This window comes from Thalassophryne amazonica, chromosome 4 (genome assembly GCF_902500255.1).
Source record: "Thalassophryne amazonica chromosome 4, fThaAma1.1, whole genome shotgun sequence".
Lineage (NCBI taxonomy): Eukaryota > Metazoa > Chordata > Actinopteri > Batrachoidiformes > Batrachoididae > Thalassophryne > Thalassophryne amazonica.
The window spans coordinates 5,384,462-5,405,952 of NC_047106.1; the positions used below are offsets into that span (position 1 = coordinate 5,384,462).

At 44.0% G+C, this 21,491-nt stretch overlaps 1 protein-coding gene across 1 annotated transcript in view; it reads right to left on the reverse strand.

Annotated features, from left to right (window-relative positions):
- The window catches only part of LOC117509313 (seizure protein 6-like), a 458,377-nt gene that overhangs the window by 41,558 nt on the left and 395,328 nt on the right, over positions 1-21,491 (reverse strand). The window contains exons 10-13 of the mRNA XM_034168976.1: positions 20,705-20,899; positions 17,560-17,698; positions 6,500-6,696; positions 2,921-3,115 (exon numbers count right to left, since the gene is read on the reverse strand). Coding sequence (XP_034024867.1) covers positions 2,921-3,115; positions 6,500-6,696; positions 17,560-17,698; positions 20,705-20,899 — 726 coding nt within the window. The remainder of the gene's footprint in view (positions 1-2,920; positions 3,116-6,499; positions 6,697-17,559; positions 17,699-20,704; positions 20,900-21,491) is intronic.

Sequence of the window (21,491 nt, forward strand, 5' to 3'; positions counted from 1 at the left end):
ATTAGTAATTGGAGCGGGCTGCGGCCTCAACTTTACCTAAATTCTGGGTGTTTTAGTGAAGCTTAGGGCTAGTGGCCGGCGATCACCTTAGTATTTCTCTGTTTTTCTTGTTGTTTAATGCTGGCAAATTATACAGCATTTTTTTGTCTTTCTGATGCCTGATTCTGTTTTTTCTCTGTTTAAGGTGCAGCTCCATGCAGAGATGGGAGGTGTGTTCGTGTTGGTGATCCTCCTGTCCTGTGCACCAACAGCATTTCTTGTATATTTGTCCGTGAATTGTTCTGTAATTTATGTCTGTAGCATGGCCCAAGCAGAGGGTCACCCCTTTGAGTCTGATCTGCTTGAGGTTTCTTCCTCAGAGGGAGTTTTTCCTTACCACTGTTGCTGTTGGGGTTGGTAAAGTTAGACCTTACCTATGTGAAAGCGCTTTGAGGCAACTTTGTTGTGATTTGGCGCTATATAAATGAAAAGAAATTGAAAATTGAGCGTTCAGGTTGTGTGGATTTTTTTGTTTTGATATGATGATAATTGTTACTATCTGCTTCTCCATGCTAACATCAAAAAGCATTTGACCGACTGGACTCACTGGACTGACCAGCACACAGTACAAGGGAAAGTCCACGGATCTCAGTGCAGGTCTGAGAAGGAAAGATGAACATCTGGAATGTCTCTGAGAGCCATTTCTAAACAATGTCAGCTCAAACAATTGGACACAAGTTATTGGGAAGTGGTACTGCTGGTGAGAAGACCCAATTGTTCACCATCAAATGAGAGTAAATTGGTTTGAATGGTCAGGAACCTCCAAGGAACTGGACTGTCATAAATTGGAAGTCGCTGGAACCCCAGTGTAACCATCTACAGATACATCACTTTTACCTCAACATGGACTGAGAGGCTGTCGTCCAAGAAAGAAGAATCTGCTACAAACCAAGACCTACGGGCTCGACTAAAGTTAACAACTTCTGCTCAGTTGTAAAGCCGTGTCCCTCTGTTCTGATGGACGCTACGTCCACCACCTGTGAGGGGTTTCTTCAGTTATTCATTGATAAAGCCTCAGTCAGACAGAATGCTGATCATAATGTCATGTTGAACTGTCTGTTCTCATGCACATTCTGCTGTGCATGAGCAGACTGAGTCCGTCTCTCTTTTGTCCCTCAGTGAGGTCAAGAAACACACAAAATCTACAGGTTGTCCTTTGGTTGTTGTTCCAGCTAAGGTGATGAAAGAGGTTTTCTGTCCGGTCTCCTAACTTTTATCTTGTCTCAGGGTCTGTTCCAGCTGCTTCTAAACGTGCTGTGGTTCGACCCCTTCTTAAAAAACCTGACATTGACTCGTCATTTATATCTAATTTCAGACCTGTCTGTCTGTCATTTCTCTCTAAGGTTTTAGAAAAGGTTGTTTTTATACAGTTACAGACATTTTTAGAAGACAATCACATCCTTGAAAAATTGCAATCTGGATTTAAATCATGACACAGCACAGAGTCAGCACTTTTAGAAGTTGATAATCACATCACTCTGTCTGTGAATGCAGGGAATCCTGCTGTGCTGGTTCTGTTGGACCTCACGCAGCCTTTGACATGATGGATCACACAGTACTTGTTTCCCAGTTAGAACATCTTCTTGACAATCATGGTACTGTACTGAAGTGGTTTGGTAGAGAGGATTTTTTTTTAATATGATCGGTGACCTCTCTTCATCAAATGCTCCTCTTTGTTGTGGAGTGCCACAGGGTTCTTTCTTGGTTCTATTCTATTTTCATTGTACATGTTGCCATTGTGGTCAATTATAGCCAAGCACAGTCTGTCCTTTCACTGTTATGCAGATGATCTTCAAATCTATTTGCCAATGAGGACTAATGGGAGCGATGCTTTGCCATCATTATTTAGTTGTATTCATGATGTAAATCATTGTTTGTCCCAAAAATATCCTTTACCTGAATGATGGTAAAACAGAGACTATTGTTTTTGGACATTCTGGCATGCCAAATGTTGTACAGTCAAATTTTGGTGTTCTGGCTAATTATTTAAAACCAGCTGCCAAGAATTTGGGAGTGATATTTGGCAGCTGTCTGAGGTTTAATCAGCAGATAAACTCTGTTGTCAAAGCAAGTTTTTCCAGCTATGCCTTTTGATTACAGTCCTGTTGTTTCAGTAGACGGTCATTCATGCTTTCATCAGCTCCAGACTTGATGACTGTGATGCACTTTATGCTGGTGTTAACCCGTATTCTCTTGGACGCCTCCAATTTGTGCAAAATGTTGCTGCTTGTCTTTTAACAAACACTTCCAAAAGTGAGCACATTGCTCCTGTACTTTACTCACTCCACTGGCTTCCAGTTTATTTTAGGATTGATTTTAATGTTTGTTTTTAAAGCTATTCATGTTCTTGCATCATCTTACTTGTCTGAAATTTTAATTCTCCTCACTTATAGTTGGACATCACAGCATCTGGTCGACTTTAGATGTTCTGAGGTCAAAATGCAAACTCTGGGGTGATGGTGTTTTTGCAGTATCTGAACCCAGACCGTAAAACAAGTTACCTTGTAAATCAGGAGGTAACTTGTTTACCACCACCTGGTGGCGCTGTGCTACGCTTTGGTTTTATGAGCTGTTTTAACTCTGTTGTTTTATTTTTGTGAATTTTTTATTTTTGATTTCACTGTAAAACACTTTGGACACCGTCTGGCTGCTGTAAAGGGAGTTAGAAATAAATTTTAAGATTGATGTGTTCACTCTGTGTTCAGCAGGTGTGTGTGTGTGTGTGTGTGTGTGTGTGTGTGTGTGTGTGTGTGTGTGTGTGTGTGTGTGTGTGTGTGTGTGTGTGTGTGTGTGTGTGTGTTCACGCTCTCTGCATGAACACAGCTTGCAGCTGCTTTTCCATCTCAAGCGGACGGCATGGCAGCGCTGAATTTCTACTCACCTCTCTCACAGGCTGGAAGGTCGCCGCTCCAGGTGAGGTCCCACTGGCACATGAGCAGCTCTGCGCCCACCAGCTGATAACCCGGGTAACACTGGTAGGTCACCACAGTGCCCTGAACCAGCTCAGGGTGAGATGTGCTCTTCCAGCCGTTTGAGATCTCCGGAAGCTCGGGGCAGGTGTCATTTCGAGCAACTTCTGCAGGAGCCAAAGCGTGAGGGGGAAGAAAAACACAGGAAATGAGACGAGAAAAGCCCAAGAAACAAAATGTTCAAGAGTGTAAAATGTCACAGATTTTAGTGGAAATTCCCTTATTGTTCCAGCCATGGAAAAATGCATCTAATCTCACATTTCAGCCATTGACAAAAAACCAAATGAGCATGTTTATGGTTCTCAGAAGATATCCTTTGAATTTGTGATAGTTTACTGAGGGCCGCCTTCACTTTTTCTAACAGTTTGTGGCTCGTCTCTCACAGACTGAAGACAAAACTCTCCATCGTGTTGAATCATTTTCTGAAGGCACCAACCGTCGATCCTGAAGGAAACCAGAACCACAGCAACAGTTACAAATGGAGAGATGCACAAAAGTAAACAGCAGTGTTTAATTCTGTCTTCCTGGTGCACCTCCAAGGAGAACAGACAGGCGTGGTCTCAAACTGGAGACCCTCTGGTTTGGAGGTAAGCATACGCCAACAAGCTACCCATCAGGGTTCTGGAAATTAAAAAGCAGATATTTACAGGTTCAAGTCTGCTGGAATCAGGGAACCTGGCAAAGGGTCGAGAGGGTGGACTCTAACAGCAGTTATCAGGCAGAAGCTGGATTCATTCCTACACACGTCCTGAAGTCCATCAGGTCAGAGTTTATCCACAGATACGACGCCCCCTGGACAGGACACCAGTCCGGGAGACGATGCAGATAAAGGACTCTATTTTAACACCAGACGCTGGAACCCAATTTGTGCTGATGTCTCTGTCCAACTACAGCATCCACAAGGTTTCAAAGGCTCAATCCCCCGCTGGACACAATTAGAACGAACACTCGTCCATCAAACCTGTCCTTGTGTATCCACAAAGTCTTTGTCAAAATACTGTGTACACGTTGAACACACACATTCAAAGTCTAACATTTCTTAGAACAGCTCTGCCTTCAGCGACGCCGGTAAAATATAAAAATGAGAGAAAACAAACATAAAAACAAGAAAAGAAAAGTTTTTTTTACAAAACATGACAAATAATTGAACATCAAGTGGGTTCTGTCTGTGCCACTCAATAATTAAATAAAGTCCAGGTGAAAACAGTCATTAAGGCCATAGGTTTGAGACCAGAGAATCCAGGGTTGAAATCCCTGTCAGTCTGGAAAAAAACAAAGTGCCCTTGGGCAACGTCTATAATCCTCAAGTTGCTCCTAATGTGCAGTTGAGCAACCTGGATGACAGCACTGTGACATCTGTGTGTGTGTGTGTGTGTGTGTGTGTGTGTGTGTGTGTGTGTGTGTGTGTGTGTGTGTGTGTGTGTGTGTGTGTGTGTGAAAGTGAGGCATCATCGTAAAGTTCTTCAAGTGTCTGGTTACCGTTTAAAATGGGGGTCTCAGTAGGACAGGAGTTGTTGCTTCCAATATGTGGACCTGGGTTTGATTCCTGGTCACAGTACCGGACTGGGTCCTTGGACAAGACACTTCATCTGCGTCGTCACTGTCCGCCCCGATATAAACGTGTACTGGTTTGACTGGGTAAGTAACCAGCGATGGACTGACAGCCCGTCCGGGGTACCAGGGGAAAGACACTGGCACCTCAGGACCTACGCAGGACTTACTTCCTAGTGAAAACACTAATTATGTGCCAACCAGGTAATTTGCTCCCCAGTTTGGTTCTCAGGATGCCCTCGTGTGGTGGAAAAGCCTTTCAGACCTCTGGCCACCAGAACCAAATCCTCTGCCTTCAAGATTAGTTTGGACAAACCCCAAAGTAACTGCACTGGGCAGCAGAAAAGCAAAACCTTCTACCATCCGAGTCCACTTTTACACTTCACCAATGAGATTCATGAAAAGACTGTAAGAAAAGTTGTTTGTGCTTTTGTTCCATCTCTCTCGTTCATCTGTATTCTGCTGCCTTTACTTCCCTCTGAATTCATTACGTCTTATCAGTTTGTAGTGTTCTGACGATGAAGAGGTGCTGCACTGATGGAAGACCTCGCCAACATCAGGGACACTTACTGCTTCCACTTTTAGGTCTCCTACCACCACCAAAACAGAATACAGCCATCCTGATGTCATGTTATTCAGACCAAGATCACCGACTTGCAGTTCCAGAGTCCACAGAATTTTACAGTTTCACGAGCGAGTACCACGTCCCTGTGACGGGTAATTAGAAAGGTGATTGCATTGGGTAGATTAATTAGAAGGAGAACAGAAGTAGGTGGAGATGTTCTTCACACAGAGGTGAGATGGACTCTGAGGGATCCACCTCACTGTATCTTGCCTGCACCTTCTGGAGCCCAGATGGGATCTTTGTGGTCAGAATGGAGATGGAGACTCAGGAGACAGGCGAGAGGGGATGAAGGGAGGCCAGTGGTTCTCTAACCAGTCTTCAACTTCCACTTGATCTACACTTTTCTACCTTGCCCTGTTCTGCCACATGACAATTATTATTATTATTAGGTGGAACCTGAGGACCTGTTTGAGACCTGCTGGCTTAGATAATCGGAGGAGGACATGTCTATGTGCTTATATATGGCAGCTGGATAATTAGCCAGGATTTTAGACATCTCCATTGCCAGGGTTCTGGTTGCTGATCCTCCAGTCTACTGCAAACTGCTAAATATTAGTGAGATCACAAAGGAAGTGAAACAGCTGAGGGTGAGAAAATCTTCAGGGATCTGAACTACTCTGGACAGGTGGAGATGATTGTCTCTTGGCATTGCAAAGAGTCTTTGTCTGACACATGTATCATCTCTACTGACTGGAAGACTCATGGTCCAACTCTGGAAAGGGAACTGTGATCACCAGAACTGCAGTAATTAAGTGCTCGCTGTGCCAGTAAAGGTGCTTACGAGGATTAGTCTTAAGTGGATTCAGTCCCAGCTCCTCACTGCTCAGTGACCAGAACAGTCTAGCTTCACACCCATGAAGTCAACCATCAACTGCATCCTACCTCTGGGAGTACTAATCGAAGGCAATCGTGAATATTGGCAATGTTTCTTTGTAGCCTGTGTTGATTTTCTCAAAGTATTTGATTCATTCTAACGTGTAATGAATCAGTACTGTGGCAAAACCAAAAGCACAAATTTGTCTAGAATATGGAGTAGAACATTTCAACACTGGCTAAAGAACTCTGCGTAGGTTCTCAGTCATGCAGGTGACGACCAGAAGCTTCTTGTTGGTTCAGACTTCTTGTTGAGTTGGGAAACGTTTCGCCACTCATCCACGTGACTTCATCCGTCTGATGACTTAAGACTAATGAAGCCACTTTTCACAGCTCAACAAGAAGTCCAGTTGCCTCAACTAAACTTCAGGAAACCTCTGATCTTTGCTGAGCCACGGCCCCAAATCACCAAATGCGTTAATGAGTTAGTTCAATATCTTACCAAAGAAATGGACGACAAAGCCGTTGCCATATCCGTAGATATTGGTAGCAGGGTCGGACTGGAACTGGATGGTGACATCTGCAGTGGAGGTGTACAGCTTAAAGTGGGACTTTGTTCCTCCGTACTGACCCAACACCTTGGCTGTAAGGTCATCACCATCATAGAAGGTCACCAGGTCATTCTTCCCAATGTTTAACCTAGAAAAACGCAGAGGATAAAGTTAGCATTTCAATCTGCACCTCGCTGTTGCTCTAATATCAGTGATCATTGTTCCAAATGTCATTCAACACATTTTGGATACACCCCCACTCAAACTTGCCTCCAGTGCATAAACATGGACCGCTGGTCCTCAGCCTCATCACCACATCACAGATTTAGATCTTGATAACCAGTTTCCCTGTAACTGACCCTATGGGTTCATGTAAAAGTCCAGTCACACCTGAGAGCTTCCACAACACCACAGAACTGCCTTGGGTCCTGCATGGCAACCACCCATGCAGGTAATCAGTCCATCCCTACATGTCTAAAATAACCATATAGGTGCCACAGCGGGTGAAACATAGGGAAATATAGACAATGTTCAGTCACGGCCAAAATGCTGTAGCTGATGATCCGCCTCATCTGAGTCTCTCTAAGTAATCGTTAATTTGACACAAAGTTGTTCCAGGGGTACCCAAGGATCCTGCAAAGAGACCTGGTGCCAAAGAGTATACTGGCATTATTGTGCATGGCATCTTCTACATAAGAAATCCCTTCATTCATTCATTCTCTGCCATTTATGCAGGCCACCGCAACCCGGACGCGGACAAGCGGCAGAAAATGAATGTATCCATGAATGAGTGAATTTCTTCTATTGAAGATGCCATGTACAATAATGATTATTTTTCACACAATGAAACAACAACAAATAGGTGGAGAAGCTTCTGGCTGGAGCCTGTGAACATCAAGCCTGGTCCACATCCAGGTGTGATGTCAGAAACCACACCTACATCCAACAACTCGCTTCTCCTGCTAACTTTGAAACAGGATGTTCAGTCCTCGCTAAAACTCTATTTAATGCTGCACACTGCACAGCAGATTTTTTTAAGCCACTATATTTTTGGATACTCCAAGATACGGTAGTACCATTATTACCGTCCACCCCAGCCAGGATACAGTTTTGGGTTGACTATAAGAGTCATTTAGTTCCCTTAAGTGGCACAGTTTGGTCAAAAATGGCTTTGGATTCAAGAACTTTAAGAATCCAACAACATATTTACAAAACCCAAAAAATGATTCCACGCTGGTCGTTGAGTATTTTCTAATTTGAAGCTGGTACTTTGGGTCTGCTTCCCCTTTGCACACATCACTAAAATCTCTTGCAGCTTTTCCAAAGAGTGGATGAGTGCAATGATCGTGCTGACTAGCAGCGCCGTTCCCATCTTTGGAGATGACTGTTTCACAGTGACGGTGGAGGTTACACGTGCTGACGTGGCCGCGATGTTCACGGCTACAAACCTGAAGCCGTCACCTAGGGCTGAACTCTTGCAGAGTGGAGATTTGGAGCGTGGAAGAAATAACTTAGTCAGAATAAAGCAGTGACATGCTCTTTGCTGTTGCTAATTAATCACCAGTGGGTCCTGATAAAACTCATTAGCAAGCCTGAGATTGAGCTATTAATCACTATGGGATTGTGTGAAAATCAAAGGTTCAAGAGCCGTGGATAGAATCGACACGGTAGACCCCCGAGGTGAAATGTCTCTTTTAATCCTGCTTTTATTTCGAAACAGAGAAATTAAAGGAATATGAGTTTGTTACTGAGGTATAGTGTTTGTCTTTCCACTGGCAGAGTCATTTGTCTCGTGTGGACGTTTGTTTAACGCACACACTGGTGTCTTTAGAATCTTCTGAGGACAAACTGCTGCCATGTATCTGCAGAACGGTTCCAGTTGGTCCCAGTCCCTCAGGGTCACCACAGCAGATCCACAGTGGATCTTCTTGAAACCAGAGTATACAGAGGAAACCCGTGCAGAGCAGAGACACACACCACATGGCCCAAATGTCGTAGCTGATGATCCCTCAAAATGCAAGTGATCCTCCTCATCCCAGTCTCAGTAAGTAACCGCTCGTTTCATACAAAGTCAAGGGTCCTCCAAAGCGCCTCGGTACCAAAGGCATCCAGTCATCTCCTTAGGCCACTGGTTAGACTCCAAGTCCCACACAGTAAGACAGGAAGCACCAGAGACATGAATGTCACTACCGACGTAAGTGATCTTTCTCTACAATTCTTTCCGCTTTACAGGCACATTTCTGATTGCTGAGTCCAGGAAGTCATTTAAGCCCAGATTGTAGTCCAGGTTTATTACAAGCCTGAGCACCCCAGGAGCCACGTATCACATGGCTGTAGCAGGTACACTGCTGTGTTCAGGAAGTGGCGATGGAACAGTTGTCTGCTTGGGTGGCGACCAATGATGATTCCATCATGTGGTGGTGGATGTGTAACCACACAAGCACTGGCCTGAGAACCATGCAGATCCTCATCTTACCACATTATCAAGGAAAGCTCAGCATCTTCAGATACCACAGGAAGTGGTATGTGAAGAAGGTGACCCCTATGACCTGCTCCACTGCTTTGGAACTGCAAGGCCTCCAGCTTCAAGTCCTTACAGCTGGGAGCACCATGGGAACTGCTCTCCCATCCTTTCAGACCATCTATGATGCACAGTGCATCGAGAGGTCCCTCAGCATCATGAAGGCTCACAACCAACCTCCAGGCAGGAGATACCAGAGGTCCACACAGCTGCTGTATTCCTCAGAGCCAGATACCCAGATCATCTAAACACATCTGAATGACAGCCACATCCTCCTCTTCTTCTTCTTCTTCCTTCTGCACTGTTCTTTTAAACCCCTTTGACACTTCAAATTGACCTCAACCAATCAAATGGTTTATGCCATTCCAAGTCACCGACCTGCACAATTACCGCCACTCAAACCGTTGCTATTACCACCAATCTACCTCACTGTCTGTGTCAGTTGTGCTCATTTCTGCTCGTGGAAATAATATTTAGCGTGTATCCTGGAATGTGCCTGTTTTCTATGTAGCATCGTCATCCTACTGAAACAGAGTCTTGTTCCCGTGGAGGTGTGATCTCTGCACAGACTGGATCGGCTCGTTTCGTTCTGAGTAATGTATGGAAAAATCTCGTCATCCTTGAGTGGAGTTTTTGTCCTCGTGAAGGCGGACAGCTCGGGTCCTCACAGGCAGAGAGAAACCAGCACGCTGCTCATCCTTGTTTATTTGATTGTTAATGGATAAAGCCTCTCACCTGCTCAGAGAGCGCGGCGGATTGAGAAACGCTGCCGGCTGGCGTCAAATTTGTTGTGATTAAGCCAAACACGGCTTTGTGCAGCTCTGCAGTGCATCTGTAGAGAAAAATCAATCACCAGCTCCATTCTGTGACACTAATTTGATTTAGTTCAATTTGAAAAACAGGGCTGAGTTTGGCCTCGTTCCCCTCAGGAGCAGCTGCCAACACATTTGAGCCCAGTTTTTCACTTTATCATTTTTTCTTCTTGTGGAGCTGCGATAAGAGGAAGAAAATGTTTGGACGTGTCCTTTACTGTAAAACAGCTTCACACCGTTTCCTATGTATGACAGAATGACGACAATCTTCATGTTATGAAGCCCTTAAAAACGGGAGACTAAATCCCGTCCAGTTCTTCAGATCCTCCACGAGTTGGGAGACGCTTTGACACCTGTGCTGGTCTCCTGTCGTGATTGGTCACTCCTTGCCCCTTTATGTCACATTTTCATTTTACACTCAGTCAGAAATCTAACAATACACACACACACCATGTGAGATTTTTTCAAAAATGTCAAAATTACAATTAAGCAAAATTTAGCAATTATCTGCATAATTTTTCTGAAACCAAAACAAAAAACTGCATCATATTAGTTTTGAAGGAACAACACTAGAACTTCTAGCAAAGTCAAAGTGCACATTTTTTATGTGACTTTGGCCATGACAAAATTAATTTAAAAATAGCTCTCCTGGGTTTGATAAATTATGATAATAAATTTAATCTACATTATGAGATTTAATAGACTAAAAAAAACCTGATATAAAATAATCGTTAGTTAATGTTCTATATACTCATTTTATCAGTTTGGATTTACCTGTCGGTTCCTCCAAAACTCAGAAAGATCTACTGCAGGATGTTTTTTTTCCTTTTAATCTTTTTTTTTTTTTTTTTCCATTATGTCCACATTCATCACACATTATGCTCGCTCCCTCATCTTTCATTTCAAGGCCATCCATAAAAGCCATTTGATGTACGCGAGCGATAATGTTGCTTCTGCTACCACGCAGATGGAACAGCAGATCTGGATCTGTGCACACGTGCACAGGTGTCTGTGCACAATGTGTACGTGTGAATCCTCAAGAGTTCTGGAAGAACGTCTGTTATCGATAAGCTTCTTCTGCAGGCTGAGACGTCAGCACGTCTTCACAGCAAGGAGCTTCAGTACTTTTTGGGTTTTCCCAATCGGAACTCCTCTGGAAACTGGACCACAGTTTATTTTGGTCTACTTCTTATTCGTATGTATATGTGTGCTCTCATACATCACATCCCTGCTGCTCTGATTTTATAACTGACACAAAAGCTGCTTTCAGTCACTCAGTTTGTTTTAATTTATTTGACTTGGTGCCTCTTGACTTTTTGAACCACTGGAGAAGGTTACCTCGACAAATACTTAAAATTTCTGGTTTATGATAATTTGAAATTTTATTTATTTATTTAGTCCAGGTTATGGTGTGATTTTTTTTAACTCAGGATGTTCAGTGATACACTTTGTTTGGTGCAAACAGAGCCAGACAAAGAGTTACCCTACTGTTCCAAATATGAGATGGTGTGTGTGTGTGTGTGTGTGTGTGTGTCTGTGTGTGTATGCTTTAAAAATGAGGTCACCTTATATTCAGGATCTAGATTTTTACATATAATATATCCATCTGCAACATTAGGAGGCACCAAATACTTAAGAAACAAGTCTGCCCTTGAGACTGAAGTGACCAAGTGATCCAACCCTCTTACTAGTTTACAGTGTTGCAGAGATCCACCTGAAAAATCAGGAAAGGTAACCAAGAACTGAGGGTTAGGGTTAGGGTTGAACTAAAGTTATTATGCAAACTTTTAGCTCATGGTGATAAACACAACAGAGTCATCAAACAACTTTCAAGCAGCCAAGAAATATGATGTGACAGTGGCTAATGTTATAAGTTGTTGAGCCCTTAATATAGCCCTACAAGCCATAGTGTGTCAGCATGTGGTTTAAAAAAAACACAGGGAGCTGCCCATTAAGGCTATTTTGATTGGCATCATTTTCAAACAAAAATGTTTTCTTTATTTATCAAAACAAGATTTTGTCTTCACAAAGTCTTTTTGGAACAATATGTTATATCTTAGAATCAGGGGTGTCTTACATTTGGAACAATATGGCTGTAAAATGGCATCACAAAACTCACCAACAACCAGCACCAGAAAACTTTCCTGGTTTTGTTGAATAATTGAAGTGAATAATTACCTACCAAAATTTGCATTATAACATTTCTGTCACGGTTTGCTGCTGCAGGTGGCAGTAGCATCATATTGCAATCAGAACATTTTTTTTTTAAAGGTAAGCTAAAATACAGCCAGATGTTGCTGTCATTGTAATTCCGTTACCATAGAATTACGCAGTATTCCGACCAGAACAAGCGGTTGGCCGTTTTCCCCGCTGTCAACACAAACACCACATTAGTCTTTGAATTTGTATCATTGGTGATTGACTTGTGGTGCAAATCATCACATGCAAATATCTAACATTACAAAGCCAAAAAGTAAGACAAAACCTTTGTTGAGTTAAACAACACACTGTGGCGTGTTTGTGGTAGCTGCATGCTAACTAGCCACATTAAGACAGCTTATGATTGGTGGTCAGCATGAATTTGCTTCTCACAATTCTCTAAAGTTAACATTTCAAAATATCGTAAGAGATTATAGAATTAAGTATGTGAGTGAATCGGGAACTTCCCACTAGTTCTAGTATTAAGGAGATCATGTTGTAGTTGTTTTATATTTGTAGTAAGCTATATGGTGCACTAAATAAGTTAAGTTATGTTACAAAAGTGTGACAATAAAAAAAAAACTATTTAATTATTGTAAATTACCATTATTTGTTAATTTTCAATTCAACAGATTTATAGGCAACAATACAATTAAAGGTGATTAATGGTGTATGTCAACAGATTCACGTTTTATTTCTGTGCTCCCGTCACAAAATGATTAAAATTTTCGTGACGTTTTTTTTTTAAACTCACTCTCACAACCCCAATTTCAATGAAGTTGGGACGTTGTGTAAAATGTAAATAAAAACAGAATACAATGATTTTCAAATCCTCTTCAACCTATATTCAATTGAATACGCCACAAAGACAAGATATTTAATGTTCAAACTGATAAACTTTATTGTTTTTGTGCAAATATTTGCTCATTTTGAAATGAATGGCTGCCACACGTTTTAAAAAAGCTGGGACAGTGGTGTGTTTACCACTGTGTTACATCACCTTTCCTTCTAACAACACTCAATAAGCATTTGGGAACTGAGGACAGTAATTGTTGAAGCTTTGTAGGTGGAATTCTTTCCCATCCTTGTTTGGTGTACGACTTCAGTTGTTCAACAGTCTGGGGTTCATAATGCGCCACACATTTTCAATGGGTGACAGGTCTGGACTGCAGGCAGGCCAGTCTAGACGAATCCACACTGTTGTAACACGTGCAGAATGTGGCTTGGCATTGTCTTGCTGAAATAAGCAGGGGCGTCCCTGAAAAAGATGTTGCTTGGATGGCAGCATGTGGTGCTCCAAAACCTGGATGTACCTTTCAGCATTGATGGTGCCATCACAGATGCTGACTTTTGAACTTTGCACTGGTAACAATCTGGATGGTCTTTTTCCTCTTTTGTCCAGAGGACACGGTGTCCATGATTTCCAAAAACAATTTGAAATGTGGACTTATCAGACCACAGCACACTTTCCCACTTTGCGTCTGTCCATGTCAAATGAGCTCGGGCCCAGAGAAGGCGGCGGCATTTCTTGATGTTGTTGATGTTTGGCTTTCGCTTTGCATGGTTGAGTTTTAACTTGCACTTGTAGATGTAGCGACGAACTGTGTTAACTGACAATGGTTTTCTGAAGTGTTCCTGAGCCCACGCGGTGAGATCCTTTACACAATGATGTCGGTTTTTAATGCAGTGCCGCCTGAGGGATCAAAGGTCACAGGCGTTCAATGTTGGTTTTCAGCCGTACTGTTTACGTGTAGAAAGTTTATATATTAATTATATTATTATATTGATTATATTATGGACTGTAGATGATGGAATCCATAAATTCCTTGCAATTGAACATTGAGAAACATTGTTAATTTCATGCAGCCACCACGGAATGTATTAAATCAAATCAATTTTATTTATATAGCGCCAAATCAACAAACAGTTGCCCCAAGGTGCTTTATATTGTAAGGCAAAAGCCATACAATAATTACTGAAAAACCCCAACTGTCAAAACGACCCCCTGTGAGCAAGCACTTGGCGACAGTGGGAAGGAAAAACTCCCTTTTAACAGGAAGAAACCTCCAGCAGAACCAGGCTCAGGCAGGGGCAGTCTTCTGCTGGGACTGGTTGGGGCAGCAGTAGCACTGAGGTCTAACAGGACAAGCACAGAGATGAGTCCACTGTCTGAGGCCATAAGAAGATCATTTGTAACCTTCACTAATGCTGTTTCTGTACTATAATGAATTCTAAACCCTGACTGAAACTCTTCAAATAGACCATTCCTCTGCAGATGATCAGTTAGCTGTTTTACAACTACCCTACACTAGGCTTAAAACTTTCCTTTTTGCTAAAGCTTATAGTTAAGGCTGGATCAGGTGACCCTGAACCATCCCTTAGTTATGCTGCTATAGACTTAGACTGCTGGGGGGTTCCCATGATGCACTGAGTGTTTCTTTCTCTTTTTGCTCTGTATGCACCACTCTGCATTTAATCATTAGTGATTGATCTCTGCTCCCCTCCACAGCATGTCTTTTTCCTGGTTCTCTCCCTCAGCCCCAACCAGTCCCAGCAGAAGACTGCCCCTCCCTGAGCCTGGTTCTGCTGGAGGTTTCTTCTTGTTAAAAGGGAGTTTTTCCTTCCCACTGTTGCCAAGTGCTTGCTCACAGGGGGTCATTTTGACCTTTGGGGTTTTTCCGTAATTATTGTATGGCCTTGCCTTACAATATAAAGCGCCTTGGGGCAACTGTTTGTTGTGATTTAGCGATATATAAATAAAATTGATTTGATTTGATTTGACCCTTTCAAGAATTTTTGAGAGAAAAGGAAGGTTGGAGATTGGCCTATAATTAGCTAAGATAGCTGGGTCAAGTGATGGCTTTTTAATGGTGGTTTACTGCCACCTTAAAAGCCTGTGGTACATAGCCAACTAATAAAGATAGATTGATCATATTTAAGACCGAAGCATTAATTAATGGTAGGGCTTCATTGAGCAGCCTGGTAGGAATGGGGTCTAATAGACATGTTGATGGTTTGGAGGAAGTAACTAATGAAAATAACTCAGACAGAACAATCAGAGAGAAAGAGTCTAACCAAATACCGGCATCACTGAAAGCAGCCAAAGAGAATGATATGTCTTTGGGATGGTTATGAGTAATTTTTTCTCTAATAGTTAAAATTTTATTAGCAAAGAAAGTCATGAAGTCATTACTAGTTAAAGTTAAAGGAATACTCGGCTCAATAGAGCTCCGACTCTTTGTCAGCCTGGCTACAGTGCTGAAAAGAAACCTGGGGTTGTTCTTATTTTCTTCAATTAGTGATGAGTAGTAAGATGTCCTAGCTTTACGGAGGGCTTTTTTTTATAGAGCAACAGACTCTTTTTCCAGGCTAAGTGAAGATCTTCTAAATTAGTGAGACACCATTTCCTCTCCAACTTACGGATTATCTGCTTTAAGCTGCGAGTTTGTGAGTTATACCACGGAGTCAGGCACTTTTGATTTAAGGCTCTCTTTTTCAGAGGAGCTACAGCATCCAAAGTTGTCTTCAATGAGGATGTAAAACTATTGATGAGATACTCTATCTCACTCACAGAGTTTAGGTAGCTACTCTGCACTGTGTTGGTATATGGCATTGGAGAACATAAAGAAGGAATCATATCCTTAAACCTAGTTACAGCGCTTTCTGAAAGACTTCTACTCTAATCAAACTTATTCCCCACTGCTGGGTAGTCCATCAGAGTAAATGTAAATGTTATTAAGAAATGATCAGACAGAAGGGGGTTTTCAGGGAATACTGTTAAGTCTTCAATTTCCATACAATTTCCATGGGAGCAGGCACCGTCTCTACGGGGATGGGTAATGAGGGGATGGCAGGGGGAGAGAAGCTGCAGAGAGGTGTGTAAGACTACAACTCTGCTTCCTGGTCCCAACCCTGGATAGTCACGGTTTGGAGGATTTAAGAAAATTGGCCAGATTTCTAGAAATGAGAGCTGCTCCATCCAAAGTGGGATGGATGCCGTCTTTCCTAACAAGACCAGGTTTTCCCCAGAAGCTTTGCCAATTATCTATGAAGCCCACCTCATTTTTTGGACACCACTCAGACAGCCAGCAATTCAGGGAGAACATGCGGCTAAACATGTCACTCCCGGTCCGATTGGGGAGGGGCCCAGAGAAAACTACAGAGTCCGACATTGTTTTTGCAAAGTTACACACTGATTCAAAGTTAATTTTAGTGACCTCCAATTGGTGTAAGCTGTTGTCATTACTGCCGACGTGAATTACAATCTTACCAAATTTACGCTTAGCCTTAGCCAGCAGTTTCAAATTTCCTTCAATGTCGCCTGCTCTGGCCCCCGGAAGACATTTGACTATGGTTGCTGGTGTCGCTAACTTCACATTTCTCAAAACAGAGTCGCCAATAACCCGAGTTTGTTCCTCGGCGAGTGTGTCGCCGAGTGGGGAAAAACAGTTAGAAATGTGAACGGGTTGGCGGTGTACACGGGGCTTCTGTGTAGAACTACGCTTCCTCCTCACAGTCACCCAGTCGGCCTGCTTTCCCGGCTGCTCGGGATCTGCTGGAGGGGAACTAACGGCGGCTAAGCTACCTTGGTCCGCACCGACTACAGAGGCCTGGCTAGCTGTAGAATTTTCCACAGTGCGGAGCCAAATTTCCAATTCGCCCAGCCTGGCCTCCAAAGCTACGAATAAGCTACACTTATTACAAGTACCATTACTGCTAAAGGAGGCCGAGGAATAACTAAACATTTCACACCCAGAGTGTGAAATGTACACTAATGTAATATACACCATCAAATAATATAGAGGTTAGGACCAAAGGACCCTCCCCGAGTGAATCCACTGATGTTAAATTGGACCTAAAAACAAACTAAAATTCACTCAAGAAAAAAAGAAAAGAAAAATTACACATGCTCATGTCACCAGCTAACACTTATGCAAATTTCCTGGTTCACATTTCTCTGCGAAACGAACAGCAGCAGTTACTTGTATTGACAGACTACTTTTGAAAAGGTGTTGAGACGTCGTTCATCACAGCTACAACGGAAGCACAGCTGTTGTTCCGCGGACGATGCAAATGCTTCATTAACCATTTTCCACGGCTGACTGACGTATCGAGCTGCGACACGAGCTGCTGTGTGTCTTCACCTTGGCACTGCAATCACAGTTGACACACACGCCCGTGATCCTCGTTCGCACCCTCACACCCCGGGCGGAGGGTGGATCGGGACTCCCAAACAAACCCTCCCTGATGTAATTAGTTTTCTCTGCTGCACCTCATTAACCTTTTGTCTGTGTGCCGCACGCATCTCATTCACACGCTGAGAGCTGCACCATTAGTGGCGTGTCGTGTTTTACACGCCGCGCCAAGGCGTTTCTCGAAGCTGAGGACACTCACTGATCCGTGGGTGAGATCAATTAGAACTCGTCACGGTTCCAGTCAAACAGCCCAAAGGTCAAAGTCACATGAGGTCGATACGTACACTTTGATGTCCAACATGATCCTCTTGTCCTCTTCCACGTGGATTCCCCAGATGCAGTCCTGGCCTTTATCGTAGGCCTCGGGCCAATTAGGAGAGAGGACCACGCCCACCGAGTCTGTGATTTCGCCGCTGCAAACAGCTGGAGGACAAACAGCAGAACAAACCAACACAGTGAACAGGCCGTCACAGTAAACTCCGATTCAGGCCGTCACAGTAAACTCCGATCAGGTCATCACAGTGAACTCTGATCAGGCCGTCACAGTAAACTCCGATCAGGCCATCACAGTGAACTCTGATCAGGCCGTCACAGTGAACTCTGATCAGGCCATCACAGTGAACTCTGATCAGGCCGTCAGAGTGAACTCTGATCAGGCCGTCACAGTGAACGCTGATCAGACCATCACAGTGAACTCCGATCACTCTGTCACAGTGAACTCTGATCAGGCCGTCACAGTGAACTCTGATCAGGCCGTCACAGTAAACTCTGATCAGGCCGTCACAGTGAACTCTGATCAGGCCGTCAGAGTGAACTCTGATCACTCTGTCACAGTGAACTCTGATCAGGCCGTCACAGTGAACTCTGATCACTCTGTCACAGTGAACTCTGATCAGGCCGTCAAAGTGAACTCCGATCAGGCCGTCACAGTGAACTCCGATCACTCTGTCACAGTGAACTCTGATCAGGCCGTCAATGTGAACTCTGATCACTCTGTCACAGTAAACTCTGATCAGGCCGTCACAGTGAACTCCGATCAGGCCGTCACAGTCAACTCCGATCAGGCCGTCACAGTGAACTCCGATCACTCTGTCACAGTGAACTCTGATCAGGCCGTCACAGTGAACTCTGATCACTCTGTCACAGTGAACTCTGATCACTCTGTCACAGTGAACTCTGATCACTCTGTCACAGTGAACTCCGATCAGGCCGTCACAGTGAACTCCGATCAGGCCGTCACAGTGAACTCCGATCAGGCCGTCACAGTGAACTCCGATCACTCTGTCACAGTGAACTCCGATCACTCTGTCACAGTGAACTCCGATCACTCTGTCACAGTGAACTCCGATCACTCTGTCACAGTGAACTCCGATCACTCTGTCACAGTGAACTCTGATCAGGTTGTTTACGAGGTCTATTAGAAAAGTATCCGACCTCATTATTTTTTTCAAAAACCATATGGATTTGAATCACGTGTGATTACATCAGACATGCTTGAACCCTCGTGGGCATGCAAGAGTTTTTTCACGCCTGTCGGTTACGTCATTCGCCTGTGGGCAGGCTTTGAGTGAGGAGTCGCCCACCCTCTCGTCGATTTTTTCATTGTTTAGGAATGGCTCAGAGACTGCTGCTTTGTTTGATCAAAATTTTTTCAAAAACTGTAAGGCACAACTGAGTGGACACCATTCGATAAATTCAGCTGGTTTTTGGTAAAAATTTTAACGGCTGATGAGAGATTTTGGTCTGGTAGTGTCGCCGTAAGGACGGTCCACGGTGCCTGACGGCGATCTGCGCTTCGAGGCGGCAGCGTCTCGCCGTTTCAAGTTGAAAACTTCCACATTTCAGGCTCTGTTGACCCAGGAAGTCGTCAGAGAACAGAGAACTTTCAGAAGAAGTCGGCTTGAGGAGTTTATTCGGACATTCCATTGTTAACGGACATTTTGTAATGAAAGAACGTGCGGGCAGAGTCACATGTCGGGCCGGACCCGACCGCGGGGGGTCACGACAGGAAAAACACCTCCGTTGGAAACCTTAACGGGCAAGTTGGAACATGCCCAAGCTGTTAAACAATTTCTCAGTTACTCACTTGTTGAAAGCCATCAAAAGCCGCCTGAATTTTACAAATGGTTTTCAACACGGAGGTGTTTTTCCTGTCGCGGCGCACACAGATTTGCCGAGTCGTCACGGAAACGACTCGGTGAATTTGCGCGCACGTCTTTCATTAAAAAATGTCCTTAAACAGTGGAATGTCCGCATAAAGTCCTCATGCCGGCCTCTTCTGAATCTTCTCTGTTCTCTCACGACATCCTGGGTGAATTAAGCCTTAAATTAGGATGTTTTCAGGTCGAAACAGGCCGACGACGGCGCCTGGAAGCGCTGCGCGACGTCCCGCTCTGTGGGAAGTCCTTACAGCGACAGAAACACCCCATAATCTCTCATCAGCCGTTAAACTTTTCACAGAAAACCAGCTTAATTTCTCGAATAGTGTCCACTCAGATATTCCTCAAAGGTCCAGAAAAATTTTTGATAAAGCAACGCGCGCCGTCTCGAGCAGCGTGTGAAACAAAGGAATTCAGGCGAGAGGGCTGGACCACATCTCACTCAAGGTCTGCCCACAGGGAAATGACGTCACCGACACGCGTGAAAAAACTCACGCATGCGCACGAGGGTTCAAGCATGATTGGTGTAATCGCATGTCATTCAAATCCATATAGTTTTTTAAAAAAATAAAAAGGGAGGATAGTTTTCTAAGAGACCTCGTATGTCCACATGTCATAAATGGTTTTGGAATTTTGTGTGTTGTTTCTCATTTTTAATGAGGAAAACAATTTGAAGTCAAAGTGAGTTTTATTCCCTCGTTATGTCTTTAACAAATCAGCAGATCAAAGGTCTGGAGGTGACTAAGACTTCAGTTAAAGCTACAGTGTGTAGGATTTAGTGCCCCCAGTGGTGAAGTTGCAGATTGTATGCTTCTGTCACCAGACAAACTTTTGTTTCCTTTCACCTTTTTTGTTTTGTTTTGTTTTTTTATAGTCTTCCAGCCTCATTGTCAATTGTGAATGGTGGAGTAAGTTCGTCCCTTTTGGGTCACTGTATCAACACTGCAGCATCTGTGAGGGGAGCCAGCTTAAGATATGAAGGGATGATTCTAAACTCATGATAACACATCAGTTAGGTGTTGCATGTAATTACACATCAATGAAGCGACACATATAATAAAAAATAACCTCAAATCCTACAAACTGTAGCTTTAACCCAGTAAAGAGCAAAACAGTGAGTGAGTGTGTATGAAGGAGACGAGTGAAGGAAGCCACCAAGACGCCCAAACAACTCTGAAGGCGCTGTGTTCTACTGCTTGTTTGCGTGTGTTCCGTGTGACTCCGTGTGTGCTGAGTATTTTATTCGGGGTGCTGGTTTCCCCACACTGACCTCTGCAGGCCGGCTCGGTTTCGTTCCATTGAGGGTCGTCGGCGTCCGTGCATTCAATGGTGACGGATCCCTGCTCCAGCGTGTAGCCGGGGTCACAGGCGAACTCCACCACGGCTCCCAGCGCCCACGTGGTGTCGCTGCTGGTCAGGTTCCCGTACTTCACAAAAGGCTTGTAGCAGTGTCCCGCCGCGAAAGCTGCAGGGAACCAGGTGAGGCGTTACTCTATGAGGCCAGCAGGGGGCGCACAAACAGTGTGGAGCTGAAGGTGTCTGTTGTTATAGAGCAGTGATTCTCAACCGGGGTGCCGCGGCACCCTAGGGTGCCGTGATCGATCGTCAGGGGTGCCGTGGGTATTTTTCATATTCGCGATTATTTTTCATATTCGCGATTACCGTGAATTATTTATTTTATCCACAAAGCATAAAACGACTCAGAATCTGATGTCATTGTGCTGCAGCCTCGCTCTCGTCTTAAGGCGGGACAATAACAAGGAGGCTGATGGCCGATTAAAACAGTGCCATCTTCTTCAAAAGCCGTCTAAAATGCGGAGCTGTCGGTGTGTGTGTCTGTGCCTGTGTGTGTGCGCCGCGGAGTTAACAGGCTGCAGACTGCGAGGGAGGGGGTGGGTGAGGGAGATTCCTGAATGCAGGCGCGACACGTTCAGTGCGCAGCGAGCGCGGAGCAGAGAGAGGATTTTAACCCAAGTGAACGTTAACAAAACGGAAACATGAAGCTGCCTTTACTTCTCTCTGAACTTTCTCTAAAGGTGTGATTCTGCCGTTACTGT